Source organism: Oryctolagus cuniculus, chromosome 3, assembly GCF_964237555.1.
Source record: "Oryctolagus cuniculus chromosome 3, mOryCun1.1, whole genome shotgun sequence".
NCBI lineage: Eukaryota > Metazoa > Chordata > Mammalia > Lagomorpha > Leporidae > Oryctolagus > Oryctolagus cuniculus.
Window position 1 is genome coordinate 2,268,772 of NC_091434.1, and position 15,448 is coordinate 2,284,219.

Consider the following 15,448-nt stretch of genomic DNA (forward strand, 5'->3'; position numbering starts at 1 on the left):
TGTGGCTCAGCCCCAGGGGAGCACCTGCCACGCCCACCAGAGAAACCGGACACGGTCATGCCAAGTGTGGAAACCATTTATTAGCTCGCCCCATTTCCCACAGGTGGTTCCTCGGTGACAGCACGTGGCTCTGTTACAGAGTATGCATTAGAACTCTCGGCCCTGACGGTCGTTCCTATGTCACATGTCAGAACCGTCAGCCCTGATGGTCACTCCTATGTGACATGTCAGAACCGTCAGCCCTCTGATGATCTCTCCTATGTCACACGTCAGAACCGTCAGCCCTGACGGTCCCTCCTACGTCACACATCGGAACTGTCAGCCCTGATGGTCGCTCCTATGTCACGTGTCAGAACCATCAGCCCTGACAGTCACTCCTATGTCACATGTCAGAACCGTCAGCCCTGATGGTCCCTCCTATGTCACATGTCAGAACCGTCAGCCCTCTGATGATCTCTCCTGTGTCACGTCAGAACCATCAGCCCTGATGGTCACTCCTATGTCACACATCGGAACTGTCAGCACTGACGGTCCCTCCTATGTCACATGTCAGAACCGTCAGCCCTGATGGTCACTCCTATGTCACACATCGGAACTGTCAGCACTGACGGTCCCTCCTATGTCACATGTCAGAACCGTCAGCCCTGACGGTCACTCCTATGTCACACATCAGAACTGTCAGCACTGACGGTCACTCCTATGCAAATCCCCCTCGCCGCAGGACGCTGTGTGAAGATTAAAGTCCTTCTGCAGACAGTGGGGATGAGAGCCGGGTGGGGAGATCCGATTTCCCACCTCGGGGATGGCACAGACACCGGCCGCCCATGCCAGTGGAGCAGATCAGAAGGGGAGCCAGGAGAGGCGGTGGCTCGGGGAGGGGAGGTGCCCAGTGACCTGTAGCCCACACGGCAGCAGCAAAAGTGCTCGGCCACCAAGGGTGCGTCCTGCCCTGGTCGAGGCAGGGCCCACCGAGGCGGCAGGGAGCTTCCTAGTTTCCTGACGGCGGCCGAGTGGCAGTGACTTATCGGTTCCTGGGTTTTATCTTGCAGATGAAAACGCCGCTTCCGGGCAGGGCGCTCAGGAGAGGCTCACCGACCCCTCGAGGGGCGCCGGTGTGGCTGCAGCCGGTCGCTCCCGCCGTCGCCCGTGGCCAGTGGGGCCGTGGGGAGGGCTGTCTGTGCGCCTGGCAGACCCAGTCCGTGGAGAAGGCACTCGCACCGACGCCCACGCTTCACCACGCCACGCCGCGGCGGGATGAGACGAGCAGAAGCCAGACGGCTGGCGGGGGACTCCCACGAGCCGCGCGGCCCGGCACTAGGCCTGGCCCTCCAGCCGGGCCACGGCCTGCTTCAGGTCCTGCACGGCGAGCTCCACCTCGGCCCTGGTGGTGCTGCGGCCCACGCTGAGGCGCAGCGCGTTCTTGGCCACCGCGAAGGGGACGCCGCAGCTCAGCAGCACGGGCGACGGCCTGGGGACGAGGCGAGGAGGCGAGTCACTGCCCACTGTGCTCTCGGCCGGGGCGAGGGCGCCCTAAACCTCTCCCGCAGGGCCAGGCCACAGGGTGCCCATCACGGCCCCAGCCCTGCGAGTGGACGTCCTAGGACAGGGCTGCGGCCAGCCTCATCTCGTGGGCCTCCTCCCTCTCTCATCTCCGTGGCTAAGACCACAGGTTCTGCATGTCAGTTTCCTCATGAGAGACAGGCGACTACAGAGCCTGCAACGCAGGGCCGTGGGGGACGAGCCCTGAGCGACACCCACCTCAGTGACAGGAGGGGTCCCTGTGCCACAGGCGGGTCTGTGCCTCTCACTTCCCCATCGTACTCCGGGCTGGCCTTGGCCTCTCTGCTCCTGCCGGTGGCTCCTGCTTCACCTGCCTCCGCCTGGTCCTTCGAAGCCCCGCCCACCTTCCCTCATCTACTGTATGGACTGGGCCCACCCACCCCTACCTGCCCCCACCTCACTTCCCACAAGCCCCACACAGCCCTCCCAGAGCCTCCCACCCCAGCCCAGCCCCACAGGCACCTCACCCTGCAGCAAGCCAGGAAGTGACCTCGCCTGCCCCAGGCGGTTCCACTGCTTGGTGCCCACACCCCCAACCCCACAGCACTGGGTGTGGCGTGGGGGTACTTACTGGTCCCCGAGGTCCGAGTGGCATGCGGCCCCTACGCTGGCCAGCAGCGTCCGGCACTGTGCGAGCACCAGGCGGCCTGCGGAGACAGAGCGTGGCCTGCTGAGACGGGGCCGGGGCAGGCTGCCCTCCACCCTGCCCGGGACGGTGTCTGCCCGGCCCTCAGGCCAGTGTCCGGCTCCCGCAGCAGGTCCAGGCAAACACACACAGCAGATTCCTCTGCCTCGCCCGGGCCTGGGAGGGGAGCCTGCTGCTGGCTTCTGAGCCAGAGACCCCGGGAGCTCACTCCCCGAAGCCAGAGGCCTCTCCCTCTTTTCCCCAAGGACAGAAATTGAACATTAGAGCGCTGACTGCTGACACAACTGAAATGAGAATCTCTGGGACTCTCCGTGAGACGAACCCAGCGGCCACCGAGCAGGGGCTGCTGGGAGGAGCCGGGGAGCCCGCAGGCTCCTGGCAGGGACAATGTGTCAGGGCAGGCGGCACCAAGGCTTCTCCAGGCCCCCAGGGTCCCTGTGTTAACCCAGGAGCCTGAGAGGGCCACTGCCCTCCCCTTCAAGGAGGGCCAAAGCCTGAATGCAGCCACGGCGCTTCTGTGCCCCGACGAGCCCCGGCTGGCCAAGGCCTGGACTTGGGCCCCCAGCGAGCCCTACTGCTCCTGGCGCGCAGTGCAGCTGCAGGAAGAAGGAAGCCCGCGGGCTTGGCTCCGGCCGGTTTTCCTGGACACAGGATGACTTATAAAGACTGCTGGCAGAGGTGGACAAGCAGCCTGGAACGTAGTCCATCTGTTTCCCTCCCGGGGGCCCCAGCTCGGCGACAAGGACCGGTGTGTGACCCGTACGCGCCCACACTCAGCGCCTTAGTGCAGAGCTCGGGCAGGGAGAAAGCGCGGTGACAGGAGCCCCGCGGGACGGCGACCCAGGGCCCCGGCAGCGCTCGGTGCAGACCCGGGGGGCGGTGTCACGCCCAGGGCAGCCACGGGCAAGGGGGAGGTGCTGGCTCAGAAGCAGCTCGCGGCACGGGAGCAGCACTGCTATGGGGGGGGGGGCAGGGGAGACAGGCAGTCACCTGGAAGCTGGGGTCCCCGGATGGAGACGTTACAGGTGTTCGGCAGCCGCTCGGCCCCTGGAAACCGGTTATTGAGATGGATTCTCTTTTTACCAAACTCAGCCTGGAAAAAAGCGTGATTGGGCGACAGCTTCACAGACCTCTCCACTTTAGCCTTTTCTAGAAAACGAAATCTCGACGTGCGCGTTTCTCTGATCGACACGCATCTGCGTGGACCAGTCAGGGACAGACAGGCTACGTGAAGCACGGTTAGGGTCCCTGTGGGCCTCCTGCACCCAGCCACTACACACGTCTCTGGTGTGCTTCACCAGGATCTGCGGTGACGGTCCTCCCGGGTGGGGACCTTCTCCAGGTGTCTCAGCGACCCCCACCCCCCAACACCGCGATGCGCTCGCAGTGAGCTCCTGACGCCCACGCTCTCACCGCCCATTTCCGCCCGGGCAGCCTGGGCCCCCAGGAGCGCCCCCAGCCTCCCCGCTCACCTCCAGCCTCTCCTCCAGGTAGTCTCGGACGTCTCTCATGTGGGCCTCGTAAGCCTCACAGTTCGCGGTCACCAGCTCAGCAGCCTGGGGAGACACGGGGCAGCGCGGGGAATCCAGTTACTGCAGGACGGGGGAGCGGTGGCTTCCAACACCACAGGAGACACCCCGGGAAGCCGCCCCTCCTGGGACCATGGCAAGCAGACACAGCGTTCTGGTGGTGACAGTGTCGGGCTGTGACACACACTGGGGGAGCCACCTGCCCTTCCCAGTGGCTTCAGGTACTGGAGGCACCTCAGCAAGTAAGCCCCCAAAGGGCCCCCTGGGAAGTAGGTGAGAGAGAGAGTGGGGGGCACAGTAAGGGAGGAGGTGCATGCAGGCTGGGGGGTCTGAGAGGGGCTGCGCAGGGCATGGAGAATCGTCCGGCACAGACAAAGGGACCAGAAGTGGGGGGTGGGCAGCCAGGGACAGGACTGCAGCTGGAGCTGAGTAAGGGACAAGATGATCATTTGCGTGTGTAAGGGCCACTGTGGCTGCCGTGGACAGAGGCTCAGGGGCCAGGGCAGCCGTCCACAGCAACAGGCAGGACTTGGTGGTGGCCACGAGAATGGACGAGGCAGGTCCTTGATACCTTCCAGACAGAACACACAGAACGCTGCTGCGTTAGCGCGGGCAACAGGACACAGAAGGCGCCGAGGGCAGTCCTCAGATTGCTGAAGACCCTGCGGGGTGGGGGGGTCTTCAGGGTGAGAGGGAGGCTGGGGGACAGAGACTGGAGCGTGTTCTGGGACGGGTGGAAATGTCCAGCGTGCGGCAGGAACACAGGCACCCGGGAAGGGTCAGGACCGCCCTCCAGCCCTCTGAGGCCGGGTTCGAAGGCAGGAGCAGGGGCTGGTGTTACAGCCACAGACCGGCAGCAGGGCTGGGCATGAAGGCAGAACAGAACACGGAGGGAGGGGCGCCGGAGAGGGCGGGGCCTGGCTGCGCCAGGGTCTGCCACGGCCAACGCTGAGGCCCAGAACACGGCAGAGGCTGAGAAGCTGCGATGTGGACGTGGCCTCGGTGTGGACATGGACCCAGTCCAGGTGGGCAGGGAGAGAGGGGCTGAGACAGCCATGAGCCCTGTGCAGGTACCTGGGAGCTGGCCGAGGAGCCGCTGGCCAAAGCTTTGTCTAGGAAGCGGCCACTCCAAACCCCACCATGCTGGCGGGACAGCGGCCTGTGAAACCTTGACCCGGGACGTGAGCCGGGTGTCTCGGAGCCTGCGGGCCTCGTCTCCAGGAGCCGGTGCCGGGCTCCCGCAGAACACATTTACTCCCAGGGTGCAGCCGTGGTTATCACAGCACAACACGGCGGCCAGTTACGACCGCAATCCCGAATGTTCCAAGTCACGGTGCACGTACGCCCCTCCAGGCACCTGCCACGCGCCAAGGCCAAGCCGCTGCCCGCACACAGCTGCTGGGGGCGACGGCCAGGAGAGACACAGACGCTGGCATGCTGTAGGGAGCAGCTGCGTAGCGTAGGGACTGACGCCGGCGCTGCACACTGCGGCTCCTGCTCCTGACGCTGGGAAGCACGGGGAGGCCTCAGGCAGCTGGGTTCCCGCCGCTCCCCTGGGAGGCCTGGGTGAGTCCCTGGCTCCCCACTGTGGCCCTGGCCAGTCCTGGCTGTTGTGGGCGATGGGGTGGGGCTGGGGAATGAACCAGCAGAGGAGCTTTCTCTCAACAGAAACCCAGATGGGGGAGGGCAGGGAGGGGCCTCTCTGCCTGAGCAAACTCCAGGTCCCCCCACGAACCCCCATCTGCTGCAGCTGCGCCTGGGCCCGGGCCCGGGGAAAGCTGGCAATGGGCTGCCCTCGGCCAAGACGGCCTGCAGCCCTCCAGGTGAAGCAGGGCGCCCGGGCTGCCTGCAGCTGCGGGAAGGGGCCAGACGGCCTGTGGGAGGATCTCACAGCCGTTCCTCGGGGAAGACGAGAGCGCAGAGCTTGGCCATGTGCAAGCTGTCTCCCAGCTCTGGGAAGGGGGCTCTCCAGGTGCGTAAGCCAGCTCCAGGCTTCTCCGCGAGTCCCGGTGACGTGGCCACGCAGGCCCCCGCTGCGCAGGCACCGTGGCTTACCTTCCCGAGGCCGGCAATCATCGGGGTGTTCTCCGTCCTGCAGGCGGGGCGAGAATGAACAAGCGCACATGAACATTGCCGTGTCGGAATGAAGACAGCACACCTCGGCCCCCAGCTGCGCCACCCAGGCACCCCGACGGCGCCCCAAACCATAACCCTCTGCAGCTTCTCCTCCTGGCCCAGTGACGGCCACACGGCCCACGGGGGGTGACACACCTCTCGATGGTCCCTACAGCGCCAGGTAGGACGCGGCGGAATCCTCTGAAGCGGGGGTGAGAACCCTTTTCCTGCCGCAGGCCGTTCGGATAGGGACCCCATCACTCGCCTGCTACAGGTGTGCTGAATTCCAAGCCCTGCCGCGGCTGCTTCGGCGCGGCCAGACCTAATGGCTCGGCAGGCCTCACACCGCCTGTAGCCGATGGCCTCAGACACCAGCAGACAAGGGACTGACAGACCCGTGCTGCTCATACTGCGATCCGAAAGACTGCTCATCCGAGTGCTTCTCCCTGCTTTTAAGGAGAAAAGCTCACAAATGTTTACTTCTGACTGAGCAGAATCTTTCCAGGCTCTTGGAGCTGGCTGCCGCCTGGACTTCCTGGTCAGCGTGGGTGCTGACGGCGCCCGGTGGCCGGCATCTCCCCGGGGGCGGGCACTGTTGCACACGACGTCACGCCGGCTGGTCTGCCAAACGGGCGTCTTCCCTGGTGAAAAGTCCCCGCGTGTCCTTCGCCCGTTTTCGGCCGGTTTCTTTTCCTCTTGAGTTCTCTGTGTTCCGGACCCCTCGTCTCGTCAGATGTGCTCGTGCGGCTCATCTTTCCTGAAGCAGAAGTTGTGCATTTTCAAGAGGTTGGATTTTTCCTTTTTTGGCTGTTTTGATACTGAGTCTAAGAACTCCGTCTCATGTTACAACCTGAACGTTTCCTCTGTTTTCCCCAGAAGTTTCAAGGCTTTATGTTTTACGTGTAACTTCACGGTCTAGTTTGAGTTAATGTTTTCTTAGGTCTGCGACTTTGGGAAGTTCATTTCCCCCAGGGATGTCTAACTGCTGACAAGCCGTCTTTCTCCACTAAATTTAGCTGCATCTCTGTCAGATCACCTGGGCTTGTTTCTGGTTGTCCGACCTGTTCCACGATGTCCCGTGCTGGGATTTCGAGACACCGTGTTGGGCTTGGATATAAACCTGGCCTCCGTACTGAGTTGAACCTGCTGCCCATTTGTTTACATCTTTGACTTCTTCCATCCACGCTGCGTAGTTCCCAGCCCCCAAGCTCAGCATTTTGTTGGATTTACATGAGCATTTTTACAACAGTTGGCATTGTTTTCACTGTCCATGGGTTCATTACTGACATAGAAAGCTACAGCAGATCTGCGACTTGGCTGCGCTCACTGATCGGCGCTAGGAGTTTTCTTGCGCGTTCCTCAGGACTTCGGACGGGCAGTATCGCGTGAACGGATGAGGGACAAGCGTGCCGCTTCTTCTCTCATCTGCACACCTTCGGCTTCCTTTTCTTGCCTTACTGCTCCGACCAGGAAATTCCCAGCATTCTCCTGCGCGTGGGCCTCACTCTCCTTCCCAGAGGGAACGCAGTGGGCTCTCACGGAGGGCGACGCCAGCTGGAGGTCTTATTTAGTTCTTAGCATTCATTCTGAGCATTTTTAACATGAGTGGGTGTTGGATTTTGTCAAATTTTTTCCCATCAAATATGTTTATGCTTATTCATTAGCCTACTAATATGGTAGTTAATACAACTGACTTCAAACAGATTTGTTTATTTGAAGGCAGAGTGATAGAGGGAGAGGGAGCGACACAGGGAGATCTTCTGGCTGCTGGTTCACTCCCCAGATGGCCTCAGTAGCCACGGCTGGGGCGGGCTGAAGCCAGGAGCACAGAACTCCATCCAGGTCTTCCACATGGGTTCCAGGGATCCAACCACAAGCCATCTTCATCTGCCTCCAGGAGCATTAGCCGGAAACTGGGCTGGAAGCAGAGTGGCGGACCTGCACTGGCGCTTTGATGTGAAGCAGCCGCTTGACCCACTGCACCACGTCTGCTCAACTGATTCGTCAGTACGGAACCAGCCCTGCATCCCTGGAAGTTCCACGTGGCCCCGGTCTACACTCCTTCTGTGTTAACATCCTGTCGAAGACGGTCTACACTCCTTCTGTGTTAACATCCTGTCGAAGACGGTCTACACTCCTTCTGTGTTAACATCCTGTCGAAGACAGTCTACATCTGTCAAAGATTCTGCATCTAAATTCATGCGGGGCGGTGGTGCAGTCTGGTTGTTTTGTCTTTGGTTTTGGTATCGGGGTAATAGCTTCATCAAATAAACGGACACGCTCCTTCCAAAACAGCGTGCAGAAGTGGTAATTCCTCAGACCCTCGGCAGCTTTCTTTAGTAAAAACTTCCAGGCCTGGAGATCTCTCTGTGAGGGGGTGGGGGACTCTAAGCTACAAGTGCAGTTTTCAAACAGTGATGTGGCTCCCCCAGCGGCCCATTTCATGATGTGAGCTTGTGCTGTGGTCACCTGTGCTGTGGTCACTTGAGCTGTGGTCACTTGTGCTGTGGTCACCTGTGCTGTGGTCACCTGTGCTGTCACTTGTAGCTGTGGTCACTTGTAGCTGTGGTCACTTGTGCTGTGTCACTTGTGCTGTGGCCACATGAGCTGTGGTCACTTTTACTGTGGTCACTTCTGCTGTGGTCACCTGTGCTGTCACTTGTACTGTCACTTGTAGCTGTGGTCACTTGAGCTGTGGTCACTTGTGCTGTGGTCACTTGAGCTGTGGTCACCTGTGCTGTGGTCACATGTGCTGTGGTCACATGTAGCTGTGGTCACTTGTGCTGTGGTCACCTGTGCTGTGGTCACATGTAGCTGTGGCCACTTGAGCTGTGTTCACTTGTGCTGTGGTCACCTGTGCTGTGGTCACTTGAGCTGTGGCCACTTGTGCTGTGGTCACTTGTGCTGTGGTCACTTGAGTTGTGGTCACCTGTGCTGTCACTTGTGCTGTGGTCACTTGTGCTGTGGCCACTTGAGCTGTGGTCACCTGTGCTGAGGGACTGGTTCATTTCACCTGAGCTGCCAGCCCTGTGGGCAGAGGTGTCGGGCACTCCCTCTCTAGCTGCTCCACCCCCAGTGTTGTCTTCTCTGTCAGTCTTGCTCGCGGTTTGTCAGTTTATTTGCTTATTTTTTGAAGACCCCGCTCCTTGTCGCATTGGATTTTCTTGTCCTGTGTTTGCCTCCGATTTCATCGATCTCTGTTCTGGGCTTCCTTCTGTTTACGCTGTGGTCTGTGGTGCTCTCTCGGGGTGAGTCAGATCGCGGACTTTTCCCCAACACGCATTTAGTGCCATCACCTCCCTCTGGCACCGCTTGGGCTGTGCCCCACAGCTTCTGCTGTCTGGGGTTCTCACTTTTCTTCAGTTCAACGTGTTGGACCCACAGACTGTTTAGAAGTGAGTTGCTTGTATCCAAGTGCCTGGCACTTTGCCGATTATTCTTCTGTCACTCTTACTTTGATTCCATGGCGGTCAGGGAAAACACACTATATGATTTCAATTCTTTTCAAAAACATTTTAATGAATTTTATTCATTGGAAAGGCAAAGAGATGGACAGACAGACAGATGGTGGTCAAAGAGGGGTCCCCCACCTGCTGGTTCTCTCCCCAAATGCCTGCAACAGACAGGGCTGGGCTAACTCAAAGCCAGGAGCCCAGAACTCAATCCAAGTCTCCCACGTGGGCAGCAGGGACTTAAATCCTTGAGTTATCACCTGCTGCCTCCCAGAGTGTGTGCTGTCAGGAAGCCGCGTCAGAAGCAGGGTTCCGGGGCTTGAACCAGGCGCTCTGATACAGGATTCAGGCACCCTGAGCGGAGACTTAACTGCCGGGCCACACACCCACCCCCCACAACTTTCAGAGTTCCCCTGTCGAGAGCTGGGTCTCCTTTATGTTCCTTTACCTTCGCCTTTCTGTAACGATGTTCAATACTTCCTTTATTTATTTCTAGAACCCCACCAGGCATTGTGACAATTTTGCTTATCACACAGAATTTAGAAAACTGGGGAGGGGAGGTCACTGTTGTGGGACAGCAGGTTAAGCTGCCGTTCGCCATGGGGGCACTCTGTGTCAGCACGGACCCGAGTCCCGGCCGCTGTGCTCTGACCCAGCTCCCCGACAATGTGCCGGGGAAGGCGGGGAAAGGCGGCCCAAGCTCGGGCCCTTTTCACGCACGAGGGAGACCAGGCTGCAGCTTCCTGGCTCCTGCACCTCTGGGGAGTGAACCAGGGAATGGGAGACCTCTCTCTGTCCCTATCACTTTACCTTTCAAATGAATGAACAAACAAATAAATGTATCTTAGAAAGGAAAGTGAAGAGGAGAAGGAACACGCACTGTACTTGGGAGGGAGCTGCTAGTTTTTCCTTCGTCTAAGAGTGCCCTGCTTCCCCGTCAGGCCGGAAGGGTGCACCTGCTGGGCCCAGGGCTCCGGGGCAGGACACCTTCTTGGAGCGCCTGGCAAACCCTGACCACTTTCTTCTGGGCTCCGTGTTTCTGATGACAGACCCTCTGCTTCCCCATCGGGGATGCCTCACTTCTCTCTGGGTGCCTTCAACACCTCCTCCTGTCTCCTCCATTCTGAGAAGTGCAGCGGTAAGTCCTGGCATGGATTTTGTGGTGGGGGTGGCTTCTGTTTGGGGTGTGCTCAGCTCCTCAGCACGTGTTTGCGTGTCTGCCAAAGCAGGGCGTCTCCCAGCCCTGCCCACGTGTTCTCCTGCAGGGCTCTCGACGGCACAGTGCCCACCTCCCAGCGGCTGCACACGTCTCTCCCAGTCTCTGTCTGGGGCCTGGACTCCTGTGGTTCTTTCAGTCCACTGGTTCTGACCTTCGTCCTCCCACCCTGCTGTCTAACCCATCCGCCGAGCGTCACTGTACTTTCTGGGTATAAAATCTCCGCTTGGTTCTTTGCTGCACGTTATCTCTAACACTTGCTGCTTCGTTTGCTTCAAGCGTGTTCTTGGTTTCACACTGAAGCATTTTTGTTTCCTGTAACAGGTTTGTCGGAGAATTCCGGCACCCGTCTCCCCTCAGTGAGTCACGATGTCTTTTTCACTCAGTTCGCAATCTTCACAGTTCTTGGTATAACTAACGCATGTGACGCTGGCACTTTGTTTGTTTCCGACACAGGGAAGGGGTCTTCCCAATGCTGCCAGGCGGAAGGGTCGGGGAGGCTCCTTCCCTGTTACCGCATCCTCACGTGGTTCTCCCGGCACCGTGGTGTGGGTGCTCGCTCCCCGCTGGTGCAGTGAAATGGCTCCCATGCCCCTCTCTGCCCTGGCAGGGGTGTGGGGATGGCTGGGTGCAGCGTGGGGCACGTGGGAGTCTGGGCCTCCTGCTCGGCCCGTGTGATGGGGAGGGGGTGACAGTGCAGCTCCCTCTGGGGTGCCCGGTCAGAGCAGGTTTTCCCTTGAGAGGCTGTTCCCTCTGGTCTGCAGCTACAGAGAGCACCTTCAGGGGGGCCCTTTCTGCTGCCCTCACTGGTGTTCTGGGTTGCTGGCGTCCTTAGCTCTAAGGGTGAGAGACAAGAGGCAAAAGAAAGCTCAGGGCCAGCGCTGTGGGTAAAGCTGCCACCTGCAGCACCGGCATCCATACGGATGCTGGTTCGAGTCCCGGCTGCTCCACTTCTGATCCAGCTCTCTGCTGTGGTCTGGGAAAGCAGTAGAAGGTGGCCCAAGTGCTTGGGTCCCTGCACCCAAGTAGGAGACCTGGAGGAAGCTCCTGGCTCCTGGCTTAGGATTAGCCCAGCTCTGGCTGTTATTTGCGGAGTGAATCAGTGGCTGGAAGACCTCTCTCTCTGCCTCTCTCTCTTTCTGCCTCTCTCTAACTCTGCCTTTCAGATAAATACATCTTTCAAAAAAAAAAAAAAAAAAAAAAAACCTTACAGGACTCCCCACCGTGCTGTTCCCATGTCTCCCCCTTTCTTACTGTGAGGTTTCTGACAGAACCTGTGGCGCTGGTACTCATTTCCAGATAGAGGCATCCATGTACATCCAGGGGACATGGAGCGAGCAAAGGGAAGCCAGGATGCTTCTACGTGGCCCCGCTGCTCCCACCGTGAAGGGCACAGCAGCACGTCCCGCCACGAGGCCAGAAGGGTCCAGCAGTGTCCAGCTAGTGGGCTGGGCCAAAATAACCTGGGGCGTGGAGTGCTTTGAGGGGTCCGAGGAGACAGATTTCCTGCGCTGCTGGGAATCGCTCCTGAAGACGGCACAGCTGGGAGTCAGTGCAGGACTGACCCGGAGCCACCTCTGATTTGGTCACGGTGTCAACGGTGCTACACGGCACTCCCAAAAGGCAGAAGAAACGGCACTAGGTCGTGTCAGGACATCGCTGCTCCACAGGCAAACAGCCTGGCCAGTGTGTTAGAGACCGTGAACTTTCTACATTACCCTGGCCTGAAATTCCGCTCTTGTCCACCTCCAAACAGCATGGGGTACAGAGGGGTGAGGTCACCGAGCCCGCGGACATAAAGCGCGCCGATCCTGGGGCCGTAGAACTGGAAGGAAAAGTCAGGCAGTCACTCAGACAGAAGCCTGCGGCAGCCTCGTCTGCACAGAGCTAAGTGCTCAGAGCGGACACCCTCTGCGACACGCAGGGCTTCCTGTGAGCCCGAGGCCACGCCCCCACTGCTCCTGCAGGTGCACGGTGGAGCCCCAGCCTCAGAGGAGGGTGGGTGCTGGTCCCCAGCTCGGTGGCGGGCAGAGCCCCTGCACACCGCATGACAGAATTTGTACACGCAGAGGGCTTTTCCTGCACCTGCGTCCGGGCTTCCAGCTGATGGGATGTGAACTGTAAGTGCCCCGCATCAGGCCGGCACACACTCCGTGGAAGTCAGACAGAGTGCCGACCACACGGCACCTGCTAGGGCTCAGGGGGCAGCGCAGGCCCCTGAGAGGCCTCAGTAGGAACCGTTTCCCCCACTTCACCGCCAAGCCAGAGGGCCGAGACTAGGCCCCGGCACCGAGGAGGCATGCTCACCACGCGTGAAAAGCCACGGTCCCTGAGCTGCACACCGTCTGTCTGCAGGAACACCCTCTGCAGAGGACGGCCACCACTCCCTCCTGCCCGAGGCCTCCCCGTGGATCCCAAGGTCCCCTACCCTGGGCACCCCCCGTCCTGTCGTGGCACTCATCACAGGGCACCCGAGCTGCTGCGGGCCCCTGCTCTTGAAGTGCCCGAGGGCAGGGGCCGCAGGTCGCTGGTGGTAGCCGGCGGTGAGGCAGCGGCACTGCAGGCTCTGCTCCGAGGGCTGGCGGCGTGTCCCCCAGGAGGGAAGTGACCGCTGCAGACCCACCTTGTGCCCCACGATGGTCAGGAAGTCCACACCCAGGTCCTCCACATCCACGCGCCTCTTCCCCAACGCCTGCGCGGCGTCCGTGTGCAGCAGGACGCGGGGCAGCCCGGACACTGCCCGCTTCTGGTTCAGGGCTGCGATGCGCTGGCTGATTTCGGGGACAGGCTGAAGCAAGGGAAAACACACGGCTGAGCGCGTAGCTTCGACGTCGGCAGCAAGTGCAGGCGGACAGAGGAGGAGAGGCCCGAGCGGAGCAGCATGGGGACAGCTCCAGCGCCTGACACCTCTCTGCCCGGGGGGAGCTCCAGGAAGAAGAGAGGGGCTCACCATGATGATGCCAGTCTCGTTATTGGCCAGCATGATGGTCACCAGGCACGTGGTGGGACGGACTGCGGCCAGGACGTCGTCTACCTCCACCTGCCCGCTCACCTTGGACACTGGGACAAAGGTGACCGCTGAGATGCAAAACACAAGTATCCAAGTTAACCACCAGAAGAGCTTCTGAAATTCCATTCAGACACAGTTCAACAGCACCATTTTCTGCAGTTGTAAACATAACAGCGGTGGGTTTTGGCCAGCAGTCAAGACACAGGTTAAAATGACCGAGCACCAGGTCGCAGTGCCTGGGTGCAGCACCCGCCTCTGGCTCCTGACTCCAGCTTCCTGCTAACGTGCATCCTGGGAGGTAGAAGATGATGGCTCAGGTAGTGGGTCCCTGCACCCGTGTGAGAGACCTGGACTGGACTCCCAGCTCCAGGCTTTGGCCCTGGCTGGGGCCACTGTGGGTGTTTTGGGGAGTGAATCAGCAGGTGGGAGCTCTGTTTTTCTGTCTCTCAAATGATTCGATACATAATTTTTTCAAAAAAGTAATTTATGTTCAAAGTTCAGAGAACTGAAGGAGCGGAAACCGCCAGCCTCGCCCGGAAGTGACCCCTGCAGCCGTTCTCACCCAGACGCTTCCTCAGCTCCGTGACGCTGGCGAGGCTGTTTTCACGGGACACGCGGAAAGGTACCTGCGAGACGGGAACACGCCAGGGAGGCCGGCCCGCTCACAGGTGCACACGCATCGTAGCACACCAGGCACTCGGCTTCACTCACTCAACGGAGCCATCACCTGCTAAGCACCTACCACGCGCTGGGCCTGACACAGGCGCTCATGAACTCAGGACTTAACCGGAGCTTTTGGTGGAAAATGGTGGGAGACAGATGCAGCTCAGGGCCCCGCTTATCCTCTAGATAAGAGTTAGACTACAGTGCCAAGAGGGGTATTGTCCGTGGCTACACGAGGTTAATAGGAGCAGAAAAACACCCCACTCAGAACACTTGGAGAGAAACACGGGAGAATCCAGGACCACCCCAGTTCAAGGCAAACAGCATGGAGGACTGCGCCAGGCAACAGACTGGGTTCAGCCCTGTGGCAGCCCTGCCTCACCCCAGCCAGTGGGTGCCTAGGCGCCGGCCTCAGACCGAGACAGAAAGGGCAAAAGGCAAGATCGACAGTGAGACCCGTAGAGGGGCATGGGAAAGGCCCCTGTGCCCAGAAGGACAGCAAAGGGGCTGGATCCACTGCTCCAGCACTGCACAGCGCTGCACACACAGAGCCCACAGGGGCTGCACGGAGGCGCCTGCTACGCACACATCTGGGGCTGGAGCCGAGCCCCAGGCCGCCCACACGGAGCACTGGGACACTGCCCCCGCCCTGGTGGACAGTCAGGGCTGCCAGGCCCACGAGGACAGTTGGCATGGTCGGGAAGAACCAGGGTGAACAGGAGAGGGCCCAGAGAGAGCCCAGGCGCAGCAAAGGAAGCCAGGCTCCCAGCCGAGCCTCGGAAATGCTCGCGACACCCCAAGAACGGGGGTCTACAGTGAAGTGACTGCACGTCCCCCAAGAACGGGGGTCTGCAGTGAAGTGACTGCACGTTCCCCAAGAACGGGGGTCTGCAGTGAAGTGACTGCACGTTCCCCAAGAACGGGGGTCTGCAGTGAAGTGACTGCACGTTCCCCACAGCAGAAACATTCTCCTCAAGTCCTCAACCGCGAGACGCAGGGACTGCGGGAACAGAATTCTTTCACAGCTTGACCACAGAAACAGCAAGCTGTCTGGCCCAGAGTGAGACTCAGAGGGGCCGGGGGGTGGGAGAGAAGCTCAGAAGTCGATCACTGAAGAAGTAAAGGTTTATATGTAGCTTTTTTTAAAGATTTATTTATTTATTTGAAAGTCAGAGTTACACAGAGAGAAGGAGAGGTAGAGAGAGAGAGAGAGAGAGAGAGAGAGAAAGGGCTTCCATCCGCTGGTTCACTCCCCAG

At 59.8% G+C, this 15,448-nt stretch overlaps 1 protein-coding gene and 1 long non-coding RNA gene across 7 annotated transcripts in view; both read right to left on the minus strand.

Annotated features, from left to right (window-relative positions):
• Positions 1–60: 60 nt before the first annotated feature.
• SCLY (selenocysteine lyase) overlaps positions 61–15,448 on the minus strand; it is a 41,142-nt gene continuing 25,754 nt past the window's right edge. For 5 of the 6 annotated variants that reach the window (XM_051838250.2, XM_051838249.2, XM_051838251.2 and 2 more), the window contains 8 exons: positions 13,469–13,596; positions 13,142–13,306; positions 12,237–12,343; positions 5,791–5,827; positions 3,679–3,762; positions 3,197–3,299; positions 2,132–2,207; positions 61–1,468 (listed from right to left, as the gene is read on the minus strand). In XM_051838250.2, coding sequence (XP_051694210.1) covers positions 1,315–1,468; positions 2,132–2,207; positions 3,197–3,299; positions 3,679–3,762; positions 5,791–5,827; positions 12,237–12,343; positions 13,142–13,306; positions 13,469–13,596 — 854 coding nt within the window. In that variant the 3' untranslated portion in view covers positions 61–1,314. Of the gene's footprint in view, positions 1,469–2,131; positions 2,208–3,196; positions 3,300–3,678; positions 3,763–5,790; positions 5,828–12,236; positions 12,344–13,141; positions 13,307–13,468; positions 13,597–15,448 lie in introns of those variants that run through there. The other variant, XR_011387036.1, reaches the window with a different exon arrangement.
• Positions 6,643–12,230, minus strand: LOC138848899 (uncharacterized). Its single transcript, XR_011387037.1, has 2 exons — positions 8,613–12,230; positions 6,643–8,582 (listed from the first exon to the last, which is right to left on the minus strand). It is a non-coding gene; the product is annotated as an uncharacterized lncRNA (long non-coding RNA).